The sequence below is a fragment of the Scomber japonicus genome, chromosome 10 (genome assembly GCF_027409825.1).
Source record: "Scomber japonicus isolate fScoJap1 chromosome 10, fScoJap1.pri, whole genome shotgun sequence".
In the NCBI taxonomy this organism is placed as follows: Eukaryota; Metazoa; Chordata; class Actinopteri; order Scombriformes; family Scombridae; genus Scomber; species Scomber japonicus.
In genome coordinates, this window is record NC_070587.1 from 4688145 (window position 1) to 4708544 (window position 20400).

The 20400-nt window shown below is 40.4% G+C and overlaps 1 protein-coding gene across 2 annotated transcripts in view; it reads right to left on the reverse strand.

Moving 5' to 3' along the window:
• Positions 1-306: 306 nt before the first annotated feature.
• Positions 307-20400, reverse strand: part of LOC128366105 (protein argonaute-3) — a 37238-nt gene continuing 17144 nt past the window's right edge. Inside the window, exons 2-19 of one of the 2 annotated variants that reach the window (XM_053326780.1) lie at positions 16552-16723; positions 16172-16292; positions 15712-15920; positions 13670-13806; positions 10519-10653; positions 10258-10345; positions 9273-9420; positions 8915-9034; positions 7344-7466; positions 6225-6358; positions 5232-5416; positions 4637-4796; positions 4379-4469; positions 3981-4175; positions 3408-3542; positions 2724-2825; positions 1202-1401; positions 307-1065 (exon numbers count right to left, since the gene is read on the reverse strand). In XM_053326780.1, the coding sequence (XP_053182755.1) occupies positions 957-1065; positions 1202-1401; positions 2724-2825; positions 3408-3542; positions 3981-4175; positions 4379-4469; positions 4637-4796; positions 5232-5416; positions 6225-6358; positions 7344-7466; positions 8915-9034; positions 9273-9420; positions 10258-10345; positions 10519-10653; positions 13670-13806; positions 15712-15920; positions 16172-16292; positions 16552-16723 (2564 nt within the window). In that variant the 3' untranslated portion in view covers positions 307-956. Of the gene's footprint in view, positions 1090-1201; positions 1402-2723; positions 2826-3407; positions 3543-3980; positions 4176-4378; positions 4470-4636; positions 4797-5231; positions 5417-6224; positions 6359-7343; positions 7467-8914; positions 9035-9272; positions 9421-10257; positions 10346-10518; positions 10654-13669; positions 13807-15711; positions 15921-16171; positions 16293-16551; positions 16724-20400 lie in introns of both variants that reach the window. The other variant, XM_053326779.1, reaches the window with a different exon arrangement.

The following is a 20400-nucleotide window of genomic DNA, read 5'->3' on the forward strand; positions in this document are numbered from 1 at the left end:
TGTTAAAATGTGACAGCTGACTTCTTAAGATAAATCAAAACTGATCTGAAACCTTACAGGCAACAACTCCTTGTAGTGACTATAAGGGGGCATTTATACCTCGTAGCCAACAGGTGGCAGTGTGCTCAAAAGAACAAGTCGCTCCATACAAAGTACTGGTGATTTCACACACTAGTGAAAAGTGACAGAACAAGAAAGGAAACGAGAGGAATTTAGGAAAAATAAGTGGCAACTGGGAGGACATGAGGTCCAATGAAATAACAATATTCAGAAATAAAATCAAACACCACTTAACAACTCCAGAATCTGACCCTTCCTTCTCTGCTCCCTTGTTTCAAACATTGGGGAGAAACAACAATAACAAAACAAAAAAGAAAACAAAAGAAACTACAGTAAAACTGACAGAATGTAAAAGTGCTGCTGCTCAAACTGACTTGAGGTACTGTAGATGGCAGAGGAGCAGATTTGTAGACTATAAAGAGAGACTGTGCCAAACTGCAGTGTAGACATTAGGAAGGGAAAAGTAAAAACAAACAAGGAAAACACCCCACTAGGCCACAAGTAAAGGAGACAGATGGGAAAAACAGATAGGAGGGGCGATGAAAAGGGGGCCTGATAAGGGTGGAAATAAACTAGTTGGCTGGTTTAATATTGCATAATAGTGCTGAGTTTCTCTCTCTTTTTTTTTTTTAAAGCAGCGTTTGCATCCTCAGTCCAGTGTGGGGGTGCCTCCTCCCCTCCTTCCTCCCTGCTTTCCTCTGCACAGTGTCAGGTCCGGATTGACTAGGCGTGTGTGTTTGTGTTGGAGGTGGGGTTTGGGTTTGGGTTGGGGTTGGGGTGGGGGAGAGACTTGCACCTATGAGGACTCCTTGACTGGCAAGCCAGGCGTGCATGGTTGTGTCTGTGTGTGTTGATGTGTGTTAAGGGTGGCAATGGCTGGGGAGGGTTGGTGTAGCTCAGGCGAAGTACATGGTCCTCAGGGTGTCGTGGTGAATCTGAACAGCTTTGGCCAGCGCCTGGGGGTCCCGACCGTTACTCTGACCAGACACGTGGCTGCCCTCAGCGCTGCAAGGTGAGAGAGGAGAGGATCTGTTATGACGGACAAACGACAAACAATAATGGAATGCAGGCGGGTAAAACAGCAGCACAATGCAAATAATGAATGACAAATACTATGCAAACATTTCTCTTCACTCCTCACCTGTCATGTTCTTTGTCCACCAGATGGTAGCGGGCACGGAAGGCCACCAGGTGGGCGTAGTAGGCTGGCGCAGGGATGGAGACTGAGCGGGTGCAGCGTACGTAGGTGTGGCACAACTGGTAGGTGAGCAGCTGGAACTCGTCAGCGGTAAAACAATTGTCGTCCCACAGTACATGGTAGTGGGAAGGCCGACTGGTGCCCTGAGAGAAGAGAATTAAGTAACATTTGTATTATGATCATTCACTAGGGATCGACAATACAATATATCAATGTCAATTCAACATACTGTAGCATACGGGAATGTGCTTTGGTCAGCTCACATAATATAATAACATCAGGCCAGTCTCTACTACACTACACTGAGATATAAAACAACTGGTACAAACACAGTCAACAATAAAACCTTTACAAACTGATTTATTATTACAGGGTTGCTATCAGCACCGCAGTACACAATCGCCTATGGATTAACCATCCATAGTCGATTTAGGAGTTAAGGAGAGACGAGGCATGACACTAGCCTGCTCTAAAACGAGAAAAGTAGCGAAAACAAAGCTTTAAACCAATAATGGACATACTGACCCTGTGTCTAGACAGAAAGTGTAGTGTTAGCACCATGTTTAGCAGATTAGCAGCAGCAGTAAGTGTCTACACAGGAGGCGTTCAGGTACACGGTTAAGCGTAGATCATCTGCTTTTTGGAAGTGCTCACATACTCAATGAATGTAGTGCCTAAAATTAAGGAAATATGTTCTACTGGCAGTTCAAAAGCAGTTTTCCTCATATGCTTCATAGTGACCATGGTGATTGTTAAGTGCCACTACACACAAAGCAGAAGTCTTGAGAGCAAAACACTCCAATCTTAAGTAATGGCATAGAAAATAGGAACGAAAATAAGAGCCCAAAATGATCGATTCACTCATGCACATTATTTTATCTTTAAATGCTTTACTTTACTTGAAATAAGAAAAGAATATGTTTACTATTAGAGTAGGGTTAGGGTTAGGGTTAGTCTATGTCATGTTGCTGGTGTTAATACTCTTTCATATCTCACAGCAACTGTATTAACTTTTCTAGTGTTGAAGTAGCAGCCAGTGGCCAAGCAATCCTGCCCAAAATTTGTAAAGCAGTTACCACCACTTTGTCCAGCTGTTTCCTGTCTTGGGCTGCGGTGTGGCCATAAGCACCCACTTATCACAAAGGTGCAATAACTGAGTACCAGCATAATAAAACTGCATCATATGTTTCTGTAAACTTTTCAAGCTCTTAAGCTGAAAATGAGTCTCAAGTTTCTAATTCTGGGTGCGTAATTACAAGAAAAGGGAAAAAAAAAAACATTAAATATTTCCTCTTTTCTCTTGTTGGCACTCAATTTCTGAATCCTGTCACTATCTATTTGCAACAGTGCGTGACTCTGCCAAAACACAAAGCCTAGAGAAATAAAGATTTTATTAGACCAGAGTGTGGTGCAACACTTCTGAGAAAGCAGTAGAGTGGACAGAGAAGACAGAGGTTGGTCTGACCTGTATTCCAGCGTGACTGCAGAGGTAAAAGTCAAACTCGTAGGGATGTGTGATGTCCGTATCCACGGTAGTACCAGCAGGAATGTTTCCACTACGTCCAACCTAACAAAAGGAGAGTTCAGGTTAGTTAGCCCCAAATTCCCTTTCCTTCTTTTCTCACTTTTAATTTTTTGTAACCATTATAATAAAAACAACCAGAACAGAAAATGGAGGATACACAGAGCGGCAAAAAACAAAGCTTTCAAAGCAATAATGTCAGGAAGTAAAAACTGTAATTGCTTAAAAAAAAAAGAACTAGTTGATGGGCCAACCGAGGCAAAGGTTTACCAAGTGCTTTAAAATCAACCGATTAAAAGCCTAATGCTCTAGAGAGCTTAAGGCTCTGTATGGAAGCGCCTGCACTAAAAACAAGGTTGTTACTTGGTTGTACTCCAGGGGCCTTGAGTGCCACTCCAGAGCTCTCGGTTTGCATTGGGCCCTAATGCTTTAATCGAATGTAATTACAGGGGTTAGGAGGGTGAACAGTCCAATTGACAACAAAAGGTAATTAAGGAGGCCCGCTCCAAGTACTTAACGTGCTGGCAGAGAGCATAAATAATAATATGGACTAAAACATAACACAATGTACTAACGTTAATGGGTACCATAGCTTTGTCAAGCATGTGTATATATTAAGGGACTCACTCTCTCGTTGCGGTCGGCACAGAAGAGGCGTGTATGGTGGCGTTTTTGCACAACAATGTAGGTGATGCCTGGCTGGTACTCCTTCTCCAGGCTGATACAGGCCTCACGGATGGCCAGCAGCTCATAATACAGCACCTGAGGAGGAAGAGAGAAATATTCAACTTCAAGTATTAATAAAAAACTTCTCTACTGGGCCTAACAAACCAATTTAAGTCAAATGAATTAGAAGTAATATTAACTTCATTGTTAAAATAATGAAAAACCTGAAAATGTTTTCCTTCAATGAAAATAAAATAATTTCTCACAAGGCCATGATTGAAAATATTTTAAGAATATGCTCATGTATTTTGATTTGAAATGAAATACCAGCTGACCAGTCTCCATCAACTATGAAGTGGAAAAAAAATCCAAATGTATTATCTCTATATAAAAACATGTAGACTGTCACCTACAAAAAGAAAGTAAAGAAAATTCTGCAAGCTAAATTCATAATTGGGCTGGTGTTTAGTGTTCAATTTCACACCCTGACTGGTCTGTGAAAGAAATGCAAAGAAGGGGAAACTGGGAGCTGACCTGTCTGAACTGGCCTTCTGAAACTCCATCCCTGTAGAAGATGATCCTGGTGGGCTTGTAGCGAGTTGACTTGTAGAACTGGATAAGCAGCTCCCGCACCATGGAGGCCAGGTCCTGGATAACCTCCTGCCTGGGCCTCTGGACCCGCACAGTGGCACAGTACCTGCTGGGGTGGGCATCCATACTGCCTACCACCTGGGTGAGAGAGGGGAGGAGCAGATGGAGCATGAGTGAGAGGGTATAATGACAGATTCAGGAGGCAGAGGCGCAAGAAGGGAGATGCAAAGGTGAGAAATCAGCTTGAAATGCTAGTTATGATGTCAGATACATGAACAAAAGAGATATAAATTATTATTAAAAAAAAAAAAAATCAGGTGGAAAATGAAGAAGAAACTCACAGCTGCAATTGAGGGCTTCTTCCCATCTCCAGCAGGTGGATGTGTAACATCTGCTCCCAAGAATATAACCGGCTGCTGAAACACTGATGGTCTGTAGCAAAGAGAGGAGTTACATTATAATGGGTACAGTGTCTCCATGTATGTGTGTTCTTGATGTATGTTTTCTTTTTCTTTTTTTTAATATCTGCACAATTGTCAACACACAACACATTTTTGAAAAATAGTTGAATGGTTCAAGCTGTTATAAGCCCGGCTGACCGTTGGTGTGGCACCAGGATGTTGTTGATGCCTCCCAGCTTCACATTGATCTTGAGGCAGAGGTTAGAGAGTGTCTGAGGCGATGTCTTCACTACGTTCTTAACTTGAACGCACTGTGTGGCCATGCCCAAGAGTGTGTCTCCCACACGCTTTACCTCCGCTGTGATGGTTTAAAAGAAAAAGAAAAAAGCAAGCATTAAAAACTAGCCCTTAACATGGAGACTATTGAACTCATGTTTCTGCAATGATTAGTAATCTCATTCAAAGCTTCACAAATATCTGTCAAAGGATTAAATCGTAACTAAGTATAAATACATAGGAAAGCAATTCTACATGTGAACACTTCAGTATTTCAGAAAAAAAAACCCACATGTAATCGCAGTCTGAGAAAAAATATCCAAACATAGAAAATATAAAATACAGCTGAAAAGTACACAGAAAACTCTAATGGACATATATTTAGGAAGCTAAGGAAAAAAACATACTCCCCAAACACTTAGTCCCAGAATAGAAATGGTCTGTTTCCTCACAGTCTTAACCCCAAAAATATAAATGGACTATTTATGGAATATTTATTTTTAAGCCGTTTTCTAACCGTAGACAGGAGTCTTTCCCGGCAGAATGACGATGATGAGCTGCAGTCCAGCGTAGGTGTTCTTCAGGTGTCTGAACATGGGCTCTACGCTGTCCGCTCCCTGGGCGTATTTACAGAAACATGGCTGGCCCTGGATGGGCATCCCGGCATCCTTAGAGATCTTACGCAGCTGATCTGTGAAACCCCTGTACAAAGGAGGAGAGGGAGTAGAAGTGAACAGTGAGGAGAATGGTGATAGAAACATTGGAAGCTTGTACCTCCACTAGTGGTTGAGCTTGGAAAAAAATAATGGATGCTGCTAAATCTTCAACAACATAACATACTGTTCTTGTGTTTATATTATTATATGAATGACGTTGAAATGAGTTCATTAGTTTAACAAAACATTTTATATTTTAAATGCATCTTTAATTATTAATCACATATGGTATGTCATTTTATGATTTAGCCTAGATAGCAGTATCACTCTATTTTTCCATTTTCTAGTGTCTGTTCTTTTTAAAAAGAATGCAATGTAGCACAGGTACGTTTTTAAGGTACATTTTTGACATCTGGCCAGGGACTACATATGATATCCTTTCATCTAACTCTGACATATTTATGGCATTTTTTATTAATGTACACCATTCCTCTGCTATCAACTACTAAAGTACGAATATAAAAAATAAAAAAAATAAAAAAATATATAAAATATATATTAAAATTTATATTAAAACACCATGGCCAGCTGCAAACTGCTGACATAAGAGATGAGTAATCATTTGCAGCAGAAATTATTAATTCATGCCAGTTTACAGTTAATGGAAACAAAAATACATAAATGATGTCCTTAAAGCCATGGAAAATTGACGAGATAGGTAAAAAAAGATACATGGTTTGAATAGAAAAATGTCATAGTGCCTCTTATATAAATACACTTAATGATTGTTGAATGATATTGAATCAGTATCAACAGAATCTCTGAGACAGGAAATAAACATCAGCGGCTCTTACTTGAGAATTTCTTCTCGACACTGTCTCTGTGTGGCAAAGCAGGCGATGGCCCACATCTTGATCTCCACCCCGGTGTGGAACTGCTTCCCCCTCATGTCCCACACCCCGTGGCTGGGCGTGGCTACAGTGCGGTTCTGAAACAACATTGCAGTCTCACCACATGTACTCATGATTATGCTGGCAAACATTCGCATTTATTCTTTTCACGCATACTCGCGCTTCAACAGGCAGAAACACATGTGCGCACACACTCACACACACATACATACATATATACACACACACACACACACACACACACACACATAAACACTCTCTGAGAACCCACAGACACTCTTCAGCCACACCAAAACATATTAACATTTTTGTACATAAATGCTCACATACAGAAAAAACATTTCACTCCAGCAAACATGCAGCTAGAAGTCTTTGTTCTCACCAGAAAACATTTTAACTTTCAGACCAGAAGAAACATTAAGATGGTTTGTGACCATCTTGTATTTTATTGCAAAGCTAGCATCATGAAATCTACAGAATGTGAGATGCAATTAGATGTGTGTATCACGCACAACATAGTGTGCATAACAGTGTCATAGTTTTCAATAATACACACACCCAAATGTACAAAAGTATTTGTCTCCTCACGGTTTTAACTAGAAGACAGAGGAGACAGACAGACAGATGTTAATCAACACTGTGGTTCAGTCTCAATAAGTTCCTCTTTTATCCAATTTTTTGAAACCTCTTCCACTTACCTCTTGACCTCAACAAGGAAAATTATTTTTAGGCAAATGCTTGCCAAGTTTTGGGTGATATCTGCCTTTATGATCTGCTATCTCAAAATATTTTATAGTGTATCCAAACATGATTTGGAAATTTGATTCCAGAGGTTTGTTCAAATATAACCTCTGCGGCAGAGGGACAAAAATGTGCCCTATTGAGACTCAACCACAAAAAATAAGCAAAAAAGACACCATGAAGAACAAACGGAAGCCATTGAGTTAGTTCCCCCTTTAAAGACAGTTTGAATAAAGGTTGAGGAAGGGGACAGCGTGTCAGACAAACAGAGAGAATGGGCGTGATTTAAAGGAAGGGTACCATAAAGTGCTCTGTGCTCACCCTGCCGCCGTACTGCAGCATGGGGGCGGGTAGCACTCGCCCCGTCACGTGGGCCATCTCGTCGCGAACCTTGAACTGGAATTCCTGCACAAAGGGGTCGGCCTCGTAGTTGGCACTGCGCACCTGCAAGGAAAGAAAGACAAAATGTTAACTGTGAATATAGAAGATGTTTTTCATTGACTTGTTGTGAATAACTAGTATAAATAATTTCTTGGATATTAAAAGTGAACTAAAATCAGCTCTGACTCCTCTTTAGGATGAAGCCAAATTACAGCAGGGGTTTAGTGGGTCTTGCATTAAAAATGTTTACAATGTTTGCCCCTGTGCCAAAAGCTTGTGCCATTATTGACAGATAGCCCCTATGCTTGTTACCCTAACGAGGCACTGTTTTCTATATTTTGTGGTGTATGTACTGGTATCAGTTTTTTGATATGCCTCTTGATGCAATTTCATGTTTTCCAATTGAAGTTTTTAGCATGAATTGGTGACATGCCGCGAAACGTCAGGTGGTGGCACCAAATTCCAAAATGATTGTAACCACAGTTCAAAATGTATTACAGAGATTATTATGTTGTTCAGCTTATCTGCTTGTTCTGTCCTTTACTGTCTCTCAACCTCTAATGTTCCACCCGCACCAAGCAGTATCAAGCAATGGCGTATCTAAATGAAAACGCCACATAGTGATGTCTACAGCGATTTAGTGTGAGTAAGTCCAGTCATTTTGATGCTGAGTGAAGAGATAGGGAGACGTGGTTTAATATGGTAACAACAGGTACAAAATGTGCACTGCTAATCTGATCGTGGCCAGAGACAAAGCTGCAGACACGGTAGCAGCATCTAACACATTAAAGCCCTTACGACTCTGGCATTTTGTTGACCCTTGGTAGGCCTGCCTTGTAATTGCCAAATGTGATGGATAAGCACGCAGACATGCCTCTGTTAACAATATAAAATGAGAATCTGGTCGATGTGATTACAAAACAAGGTAGTTAAATCCATTTTCCTTCATCCCCATCAATTTTCTTTTAAGAAACAAAAATTGGAAAATGAAAAACAGGGCTTTTATTTTAATTATACATGTTTACTAACAATCTTTTAAAAACAAAAACATTCAATTTTGTCCTAAAAATGAAATGTTGTGTTTGCTCCCTTATTACAGTTTTTCTTATAGTGGGTGAAACTAGAAAAATCCACTTAACATGACTACAAGATGCCAAATTTGGGTCATTTTAAATTACTGTTGTTACCTACAGGTGAACCCGAAGCATTCATTGTCAGTATTTTTTGCTAGGATTTTTTTGATGTGTGCTTCAGATATAAATAATTGTTGGAAAAAGCAAGAGTGAGTGCTCTTCTGAGAAGCCTTCACTCTCAACTGTGCCATCACCAAGAGATGCATTGCGCATTTTAACCATTCTGTTTTTCAAGCGCATGCTCATTCAAATATTTTAAAAATGTTTTTTCAATTATGCAATTAAATTATTACAACCTTGAATTTAAGTCATATTTGGCTCCTACAGTATTAAAACAAAGCCTACTAATCAACAGATGCAGGTGTCTCCAAGACTCACCAGCCTGCTGATCTCCTCCTGCCTGTCGGGTGCAGAGCGAGCTGTGGCTTTGATCATAGTGGAGGTCTGATTATCTGTCAGCTTCTTGATGCACCGTTGACCAGCTACAATGTTACACACCTGCAAGGAGACAAAGGCAAAAGCTCAAACAAAAGCTGAACATGCAAATTTTGATCATTTGAGCCGTTACTGAGCCAAGAAAAGCCAGCTGCCCTGATTCATATTTATACAGAAAATACACAGAAACACCTGGGAGCAGCCCAGTGGATCATACACGGCAAATTTCATCACACTTGAAATATGATTGTCAATTTGATGTGAGACCCCATAACAATCATATCAGCTAGTTTTCTCTCACCTCCAGGGGCAAGTAGGTGTGCTTTTGCTCCTGGCCCACCTGTAGACAGGGCAAATGTGGGTACTTAAGCTGAAGGTTGTACTTCTCCCTGAAGTACTGGGCTACAGTACGCTCTACAGTCTGACCGTTCTCCAACTGTAGAGGGAACCTGCAGAGAAAAGAGCATCTTGAGTCAAAAGCTATTCCATCATCATCAGGATGTCCACAGCTAATCTATAACATTGTGTATTACATTGTGGTCAAGGCATATTTTAATTGATCACTATAAGCTAGTTTTAGGACTTTAATGTGCTTTACATTATTTACTGTGGTTAAATGAGTTATGGGCAAAAAAATTGGACTGGAACAATATATCACAATTTCTAACTTGTGGAATGGCAGTGTGTTGTGACTTGTTATTGTATTTATGTCAGTGACAGCAGAGCAGAAACAGACTAGCCAATAACTACAGGGTAAGGAAGGTATAGCATGGACCTAACCCTAACCCCTTTTAGACATATAATCTGTAATGGACTATGGGATTACTGAATGTAAACAAGCAGTGATTTAACTTTTTAAAATAAAATCATAGCCAGAGCATGTCATAATAACACTTAGTTTAAAACCATCTTATTCATCAAACCTTAAAATCTATATAAATAGTTTTACACATATTCTGCTCAATGCTACATTTCTATAGATATGAGTCATTTTTTCTGATGGCCATATGTTCATATGAAACCATTTAAAAAGGATAAAAAAAAAACAGTGAGGTATTCTACCGCAGATGACAAACACTGCACTACAACTGCTACTTCACTAATTGATGACTAATGTTAAGGGCATGGCTGAGAGATGAGTCAGCTATTATCTGGTTAGTTTGGTAGCGAATTGGCGATCGCATCCTCTGTGGTCGGTGCTCCCCGCCCCCATCCCATCCGCACCACTCCACCCAGAGTCTCCTGTTCCCTTTCCCGCCCGCCCGCCCGCCCAGAGGCTGACTCACGTTTGATGGCTGGCAGGCCGGCGGGTCACGTTGCAGACGCGGTACTTCCTCCGCATTGTTCCACAGTGCGTCACCTCAACCTTCAAACCTGGTGAATAATATCAAGTAGCATTAAGAACCTGTCTGTGTGTGAAAGGCTGTGACATGTGCTCTCCCTACTTTTTCCACTCAAAGTCTCACAAAATGCATTTTTTATTCATCTGATTCTTTTTCCTTTCTTTTCTCACAGTCAGCATGTTCCCACTGACACGCTCTTTTTACCTTTGATTTCTTTGGTGAATTTGACCCGGTGCGAGTCTGTGAGGGGGCGAGGCTGCTCGTCAATGTTGTGGATGTCCAGCACTTCACACATGAACTGGATGACAGGTTGGGCCTTGTAGAAGGCAGTGGCAGACACTGCAAGATAGGAGGAGAAGGACAGGAGTTAATTCATTTAAATGTGACTTGTATTATATTTTTTACCAACAGTTGAAGATACATCAGAGTTAAACACTGAAATTGCATAGTATACATGTTGAATGTCTGAAAAGGAAAAGTGAATGGAAATGTTCTGCCTGGCACTGTAGATTAATGGGCTTCATGTGAGAATGTATTTGGCATTGTAAGAGAAGGGAAATTACTTACTTAACTAAGCCAATTTACATGTCATTCATAATTTAACAACCCTTACTTTAAAATTTTGCCACAAACTTACACACAGCTTTAAGTAACAAAGCTGATGCATGAATACCAAATTGACTGTATCATATCTGGAGTATGTATTCTTATTATTATTAAGTACTTTAAAAGATGCATCTTTGTGAAGTCGGGTGCAGTACTTGAATAAATATAGGAACACTAAAGACATTTGCAATATATCTACTAAATATTGTCATTCTGATTTTCAATACTCTAATTTTCCTGCTGTTAGTTCAGTTTATTCTGTAGTCCTGAGTAATTTAAATACGATAGGTGTGACCGCAGACAAAGGCAGATTACATAGGAGAGAGAAAAAAATGAAGAGGAAACAAGAACAAGTACGACAAAAAAATTAAGCGAGATCCACGGAAATCCAAGAATGGATAGAGACAGATGGAGAGAGTGTGGTGGCTTAGCTGCTGTGATGTAAGGAACCTGTTTCTGACTGTGTGTTTGATAAACGCACTGCAACTTCACATCCATGAGTGTTGTATACCTGCATTGAGCACACACACACTTCCACCTCTGGTTTACTCCATGAGAGCCTTTCATCACCGGCACAGGAAGTGACATCACTCGTCACTGTCCTCCCCACGCACTGTGTTTGTATTTCTGTTTATTTACGAGTGTCTGACTCACTCATCATTCATGCAGATGTAAAACTGAAAAAGGTCTCATTTCTCATGATTACAGCTATCTGGAATAAGAGCTTTTCTTCACTCATGATGCCAAACGTAGGAGCTAATGTTTGCTTCCTTCATGCACATGTAATTAAATAGTCTTAATAGTTTACTTAAGTTATTTTCATGTCATATAAGTTTATAAAAAGAGTTAGAAAATAGAAGCTTTGCAACAATTAGACTTCTTTTTTTGTATAATTATCTTTTTTAAATGGTGTCAGGCGAACATGAAGCATAGACACATTCACATATAAAAGACTTAACACATGAGACGTGCACATTCACACATTTCCAAGTATTGCCACATTCATTCATCTGACAAACATCTGACACATACACTTCTCATCCTGACTACTTCCCCTCTACAAACAAACACATATGAACACACTTCACATTAGTTCTTTGTCCTGTGTTCTCCATCTGAGTTACCGCTTTCTAACCTCTCCCAAGGTTCTTTTTAGACCGTGTAAGCATTGTAAATGTACTTCAGTACATCACTGAATTGCTCTGTTTTATTCTTTCTTCTAACTATGTATTTCTATGGTCAAATTATATCTTCAATTCATTCCATGTCTGTAAAGTAGAGGTAGGTAGTTTCTTGTAAACAAGCATAAACATAATCTGCCATCCCATAGGATATCTTATTGTGGGGCACAGTTGGAGTTCTAGTTTGTTGTTGGAGAGCAGAGGCCTAATTGATTTCCAAGGATGGCAGAGCGGGAAAATTAGACAAAGAGAGAATCAAAGAGTAAAGACGGAGAGATTCAAATAGAGTCAGAGGCTTCGAGCACTTAAAGCAAAACAAAAGCTGTCTCAAGGAAACGCTCCACACAGCTACCCTCCTGACCCCAGAAACACCCACTAGTCTCACTCATGCAGGCATGACCACACACACACACACAAGCGTTCCTCTGTCTCCCCAGCAACCAACTAGTCGGTTCCCATCTAGCCAAGAACCCGACTTCCTCCGAGTTCCTCTCCTCAGCAAAGACGTGGCCTTCAACAACCTCCTGTAGTGTGCATATGGTAAAACACATTCTCAACCATCCTTTCTGACACATACTTTCCTCAAATAACATCAGATTGCAACTGTAGTGTGTTATTCCAGATCATCAAACTGAGATTTTAGGGCCAACGCTGGAACCTATTACCAACAGTAGATCTTGAGCTGTTTCATGCTTTTCCAAGCAACTGGTTCTCAGCCAGCAGAACTGACTCCATTCTGTTCAATTTAAACCTGCGATGTCAGAGGAGGATCGATGCCATCACCAAGTACACCTACCCTCATTCATCAGCAATTATAAACAACAGCAGCTAAAAGTTTTGTGTTTGATATAAGGAAAAATGAACAAAATATATCAAGTAAAGCAACTCCTTTGTCTGCTCTCTGGTAATTCACTCTCCAGCCTGTGGAAACTGTGCTGCTTCATTAAAAAAATATCTGGCTCTCCCTCTCTCTCTCTCTCTCTCTCTCTCTCTCTCTCTCTCTCTCTCTCTCCTTCTCTCTCTCTCTCTCTGGCCCCGCGCTACAGCTACAGCCTCCGTGATGATAAAAAAGACTTGATAGTATTCTGCTGACCTTGTTCAATGAAATAGCTATTCCAGTGTAACCGCATTCTCATAAGCACGACATCGCCGGGTTAGAGTTATCTTAACTACAGCTATTATTTCCTCAAATGTCACATCACTGAAAGCAAATTGATCACGCACAAATCTCTAAAAATAGCTTGTATCATGGAGGTTACATGTCATTCCAATCTATCTGTTTAATTATTAAAATCTCATTTCCCCAGCTGTGACAGAGGAAGAGAGAAAACAATTTCTGTGTGACTGTACAGCTGAGAAGAGTTTTATTTTTATTTTTAATACAAAGATTGAACTATAAGGAAAACAATATAAATCTTGTGCTTTTTTTGTTGTTGAGTATTTTAAAATATGGACAGCTTAGTGAACAGTCTGTATCTGAGACAGATATTTACATTGTTAAAGCTGTGGTGCATTACTATAGCAGAGAAACCACTGCAGCAAAATCTAAGCAAGATTATTGTTCTTACCATCAATATTAAGCATCATCTTCCACATGGCGGGGCGCACAGATTGGTGGAAGCCAAACCACACCTCCCTTCCACCTCCCAGGGGATGGTCATAGCCCTCTGGAGCAGAAAAGAAGGAGCGGCCCACCGGAGTGTACCTAGATGGAGACAAGTCAAAATTATAAAGATAACAAGAAAAGAGTAATGGGAGTAAAGGAATGAGAAATGGTGGCATGGTAAAGCAATCAGGGATTGTAGAAAGCTAGAAATACTGCCTTGTTGATGTACGCCCCCACCAACCCTAAAAGATGCAGTTTACATTCATTCATGACTGTCCTGACTCATATAATATTTACATTACCATGGAAGAATTTAATAGAAAGTAATAAGTGTATTTTCCTTGTATTTGTTCACATGCTTGACCAATAAAGCTAATTCTGATAGAGCACAATGTTGTAACAATGAAAATAGACAATGTTTTAGAGATGGATGTTGTGCAAAGAAGCTACAAACTCTAAAACATAGACACTTCACACATGCATCTCCAACCAGGCAGCACAGAAGATCTTTACAATCACCCCAGTTTAAAGATCCGACCAGTATCCGACCAAATCTGAAATATGGTCACAATCTCCCCGTCTGTTCCTGAGATATTGCATTGACCTTTGACCTAGATATAAAATGTCATCACTTCTATTAGACATTTGTGTGAACCTCTGTCATCATTAGCACATGAATTCTTGAGTTGCGGCCATGAACGTGTTTTGTGAGGTCACGGTGACCTTTGACTACCAAATTCTAATCAGTTCATCCTCGAGTCCAAGTGGATGATACTGAAGTGGATGTCTGTGTCAGATATAATGCAGTTCTCTCCAGGCGTTCCTGAGGTATAGCATTCACGAGAGAATGGGATGGATGTGAGGTCACAGTTATCTTGTGAGTCCAAATGGATGTTTGTTCCAAAATTTGAAGAAATTCCTTCAAGGCATTCCTGAGATATCGTGTTCATGAGAATGGGACGGAAGGACAGATATACTGAAAACATAATGCCTCCGACTGTGGCTGTCACCGGCGTGTGGGCATAAACAAAGAGAAAATGAGAGCATGGGTAAAAGGGCGCAGGAGATGACAGGAAATATACAATTAGTTGACACATCCTGAATTGAGAATGCGGGTCAATATGTGTTTATATAGTATCACATTCAGCTGCTCTTCAAACTACAACAGTAATACGAGGGGGTGGTGTCACTGCCTGGACCCATCGAGGGTCCCAGGAGGCCCATTAATAATTGTATGAGCCGTACATTTTCCTTGCTGAATCCTGAGCATGACAATATGACACCGTGCCAATGTAATAGCAGGCTCCTGCGAACAGAGCCAAATGAAAGGTGTCGATACAACCACTTTTTAATAATGATTTGGAAAAAGATTTTCATTAAAGTGCAGGTGATATTGTGTTCGACTGTGCTCTTGCTGGAGATTAGGAAAGTGATATCGAGTAGAAGATGGTATGAGGTCAAGTACGGCACTGTGTGAGATCTCATATAAGCCGTGTTTGATTTCCGTTGGGATCAGAGTGCTGATATTGGCGCCAGTATGCTAAAACAAATATATAGTATTTACTACGAGAATCAGAGGGGTCGTTTCTTACAATGTGATTTTTTTATCTTCTGGTTTTTTATATGATGACTGAAGATGAGAGCTGGGAAGAGCGGACAAGGATAAATGGGCTGTTTCTTTGTGACTAACACCTGAATGGGAATAAAGAAATCTGCTTAAGAAACATCAAAAGATCATCTCTTATTTAAAGAATGGAGCTTAAGTTCACTCTGCTCACCAATACTCAGAAACAGGGACAATAAAATAAAATAAGGCTTAATAGATCAGGACATGCATCACAACTTGGCTGCTTTTTATGTGAACACCTTAAACTGTTTCAGTAAGAGTAGGGTGAGTGAAAGTGGCACATGTCAGTATTATGACTTTTACACACTTAGGCCCAAAGCTTTAGTTAGTCTTAACCTTTATGAAAAAAGCAGGCAAACAAAACACAAGCAACTCACTTCATGGATGGCAGGTGTCGCAGCACCACGTCCACTGCATGCACAGGGTTGGTGCTGATGGGTTTGTCCAGCTCTAGGGGCTCAGGCATGCTGCGGCCGGTCAGCACCTCGTGGAGCATGTGCCAGCTGACTAGAGACACAAACTTGATGGAAACTTTGAAGGGGCGATCTTTCCCTCCCTCACCTGGCAGAGTGACATCCAGGTCCACCTGTGGGAAACAATAAGAAGAGAGCATAGAGAATATTGAATCACTTAGTGGAGTTCTGGTTCAGGTGGTTAGTTGTGTACTTGTGAACATGACAGAAGCATGTGTTTATGCATGAGCTCTGTGTGGCTAACTGCTACAGGTACTTTATACAACACTGTCCGGTTCAGATAATGTTGAGATTGTGTGGGTGTGTGTGTATGTAGAGGAAACAGTGCTTTTGTGTGTATGTGTGTTTCTTCTTTCCAGCTCACCCCTGTGGGTGCCACAGGCAGCGGGTTGGCTGTGTACAAGCTCCTCTTTCCATCGTAGACTGGCCTCCGATCCCCAAAGATTGTCACCTTGAAGTGCTGCACCATGGAGTCCACCACCTCCCTACACAACATGCAAAAAGTTATACTCAATGTAATAAAAATAAAAAAAAACATTTTCAAGGAAGACTTTAAACATCACATTATCAGGCAGCTGTAAGGTGTCTATCAGCAGACATTTATCTCTTACCAAAACACTGCATATGCACATTAAGACAACAGCTAAAAGTCCATTTGTGAAGAGAAGGTATAATTATATAACTGGAAGTATATGAGAAAGATACAGATGAAAATAAAAATAGTGGCCACAGGGTACATCCTACCTGTTGACTCGCCGTGGGCACTTGTCAGGCTTGATGTCCACCTCGTACAGGTAGACATCCATCTTCGGGATGTCCACCTGGAAGCAGTTGGCCAACAGCTTGATGGGCTTCCCCATGGTGCCATAGCCAGGCCGCCGAGGCATGGAGAACAGGGACTGGGCCCCAACGGCTCCTGAGAGGAGGACAAGGAGAGGATACATATGGGGAATTAGAGAAAGTGTGCAGTGCATTGAACGAACTGAACAATGTAACGGATCATGTTGTATAAACGGATATATAAAGCTCAGCTGTTACATTATAAGTAACATTATTGACAGATACTACCTTATCACAGAGATTGCATCATTTATCGGCATATATGTGAAAATGTAAACATGAATATTTGCATTTTCGATAAATGTTACTTACAAAAACGTATTCAAAATACATTTTATTGTATCAGGGCTTCATTCATTATTCTTTATACTTTAATATAAAGTCACTTTTACTGTTCTGTTATAATATCCTGCTTAAGTAGACATCTGTCACAAACATTTTAAATCTAAACTTGAGATATCACAAGCCAAAACTATTTGTTTTTGTTCACATATGAAAGGAACACTAACTAATTATCCTACAATATCAGTTTTGGTATTGAGTAAACAAGAAAGGAAAACAATGACATCATTCAAAAGATAAAATGGAACAGTGCTGCACGTGTCCCACACAACACACTCACAGTAACACAACAGTAACAGCCTGACGGTGGAAAAACTGCGAAATTCCAAAAGTCAACGTAACTTCAGTGCTACTCTGGAGGGGAAACACCAACAACACTCACATCTGACTTCAACACACCTCTGCTATGCTGCTGTAGTAAAACATATTTCTGTACAACACGCACTTTAAATCTGATCTGACCTCCTTAGAAAAAGTACAGAGATGATATAATAAATGTGTCAGCCAGTTTCAAAATGAACACCACACACCCATGAGGAAAAAACAAACTCAGCTCTGTAAACAGTGTAAACACTTTATGGAGCACCAACTCTAAAGCAAACAGCTCTACTGAAGCAGTCCTGATAGCAATTAAATACATGTTCACTGTAAAGACAAATGTTTGCAATGTGGTGATACAATAATTCTTCCTTCAAGATAGTGTGACTTTGTCAGAAAGGATTTAAACTAAAACTGTTCATTTTCACTGTGGTGGAAATAAAAGTGGCTCTTTTAGATGAGAAATGTGATGTGCTGCAAAAATAAACAAAAAAATACTCCTTTTACACCTCAGACACTGTAACTCCTAAAAGTAAGCAACTTAGACAATGTTCTTTGCTATTTCTCATAATAGACTTTTGCCATATAAATGAGGACCAGTATGAAAAGGCCAATGCAAAATACCTGAATAATAAATAAACTGATTCATACTCATTTATAGATGTGTTGATGAAATAAAACCAATACATGACGGGAGTATGAGCTGTTAGTTGTATAGACTCAGAACATTAACATTTTAGACCATCTACTTAAAAGTCACACGAGTCCACATTTGTTCCCCCCAAAAAAAAAAGATTACTGCTGTGCACGCACACTCATGAAAAGGCAGAGAGATGTCTTAGACATGAGTCACTTTGATGCTGAAACAGAGTTCTGTTCAACTTAATGCGCCACACTCATGTTAGTGCTATTTTTGGGTCTGCTGAGGCTTGCCTGCCACATCACACTTGAGAAAACAAATGGCTTTGCTGACGTGCCAATACAATGTTTGGATTAAACTTATGATGCTATTGTGCGTTGTGCCATTGTCAATCTCGGATACAATTCAGCCATTTTCCTGGAAAGTGTTGTGTTGTTTATATCCCCCTCCAGCCTCCTGGACTTTTTTATTGAACTGTCTAGTTGTGTGTCCACAACCGTAAGTCTGGTGCTCTCCAGTCTTCCAAAAAACTGCCCCCGAATGTGTCATTGATAAATGAGAGTCAGAGCGGAGTATGATTCATCACTGATTTGACTCATAGAGTCATGTGTGGGTGCTCTTGGGGTTTGCTGAGGGAAAGTTCATAAAAGTGTCCCCACAACAGAACAGAAACCCTTTATGAGCTGTGAGGTAACAGCAGACAACATGAGCAACCATGTTTGTTTACAGTGTGGCTCTGAAGTACTGTATACGCTTTCTGCCCCTGTGGAGTTGAGGCTAACAGGGTTGATGGAGGGTGAAGGCCTCGTGTTTGAAAAAAAGCCTGCTGGGAGAAAATGATGAAAAAGAGGAAAGTCTGGAATTCCTGCCACGGCTGTCTCTCTCACACAAAACTATGTGCACACTAACTTTTGTGATGGTAATCCCTATGGGGCCCTGAGTAAAACTTGTGAGGTTAACCCAATTTCACACACAAAGTGCAACAAAAAGGAAGGAAGACATATTCGTGTAAATCCTCATTAACACATGAAACAGGGAATAAACTTGTCTACCACAGATTGTAATCTCAATCTCCAGTTCATTCAAGTTGGGTTCACACACAATTTTTATTATTATAAATTTCCATAACGTTGAGAAATGTTCATGATCACACATTCACTGAAACATCTGCGTATACATGAAAAATAAAAATCCATGTCAAAATTTACCACTGTATATCTTAACAAAACTTAAAGACAAGCTATGTGGTTGGATACAAAATAAACATTTATTAAGAAATGCTGACACACCAGTAAGATGTTTACAGAATACAATCTCTCAAACCATGAGCACTACATAACATTAATGACTGCAAAGAAAATAAACAAGTAAATAAAAGTGTGCAGTAACATTGACATTCACTTCAGAGGCCGAAGTATCAGAGAGACACTGACATTTGGACTACATCATTTTATAACTAATACGATTTTAAACCAACTATGCCTCCTATTTACCATTTAACAATCCACACAGTTTATTTTTTTCATCGACATACTTTTTAATCTTCAGCACAAATGCTTTCTTCCTTTTTGGATTTGGTGATGAAGGTCAGTTTGCTTGAGGCTTCTGCTTTCTCATCCATCTCTGTTTTAATCCACCGGTTTCTCACTGGCACAAATATCAGCCTCCATCCCAGCCCTCTTCTTTTTAATATCATCTTGCTCATCAGTGAAGGCCTTCCTCTTGTCATCAGCAGCTTGCTCTTCTTTCCTTCTCTTCTCTTCATGCTGGTAGCCATGGCTGCCTGACTCCTGCAGCTGAAAGGAGCAGCTCTTCTGTGATCTCTACCTCGGTTATGCCCCTAACACACCCGACAGGTCAACAATCGGAGCCAGCAGAGACCTCTCTTGTTTCTCCTCAATTCTTTGTTATTCTTTCTCCGCACTTGCTGTACCTGAGACAAGTACAATCTTCACCACATCCCACGCTCTGACAAATGATGGTTCTGTTCCCATCGTCTCGTACAGCAGGGTGTCCCCTCGGTCTGTTTTGGGGTCAAATTTCCTGATTTTAGCCTGAAGACGAGTCGAATCATAGAGCTCCCTAAACTCTCTGGAGGATATCGTCACATATTGCCTCATTTATGTGTTTGGCTTCAGCAAGTATGTGCAGAATTCTTTTCATTTGATTTGCTCCTCAGACTCAGCCATGTGTCTCGGGTCAAAGCACTGCATGCTTCTCACTAATGTGTGAGGCACTGGAGCCTTCTTTGGCAACTTCTCAAGGAGTGTGATCAAGAATTGCTCACTGCCTCTGAAATGATTTTTTGGAGGACGTGAGTTGGTTCAGGGTGGCTTCTACTGCAAATCCAGTATCAATCTGACTGTCCTTGTGCAGACTGCTGTCCAGTTTCAGTGTAGATGTGGATGCGTGCAGGTGCTTTTCCTTCAGAAATCATCCTATGAGCCCTGCAA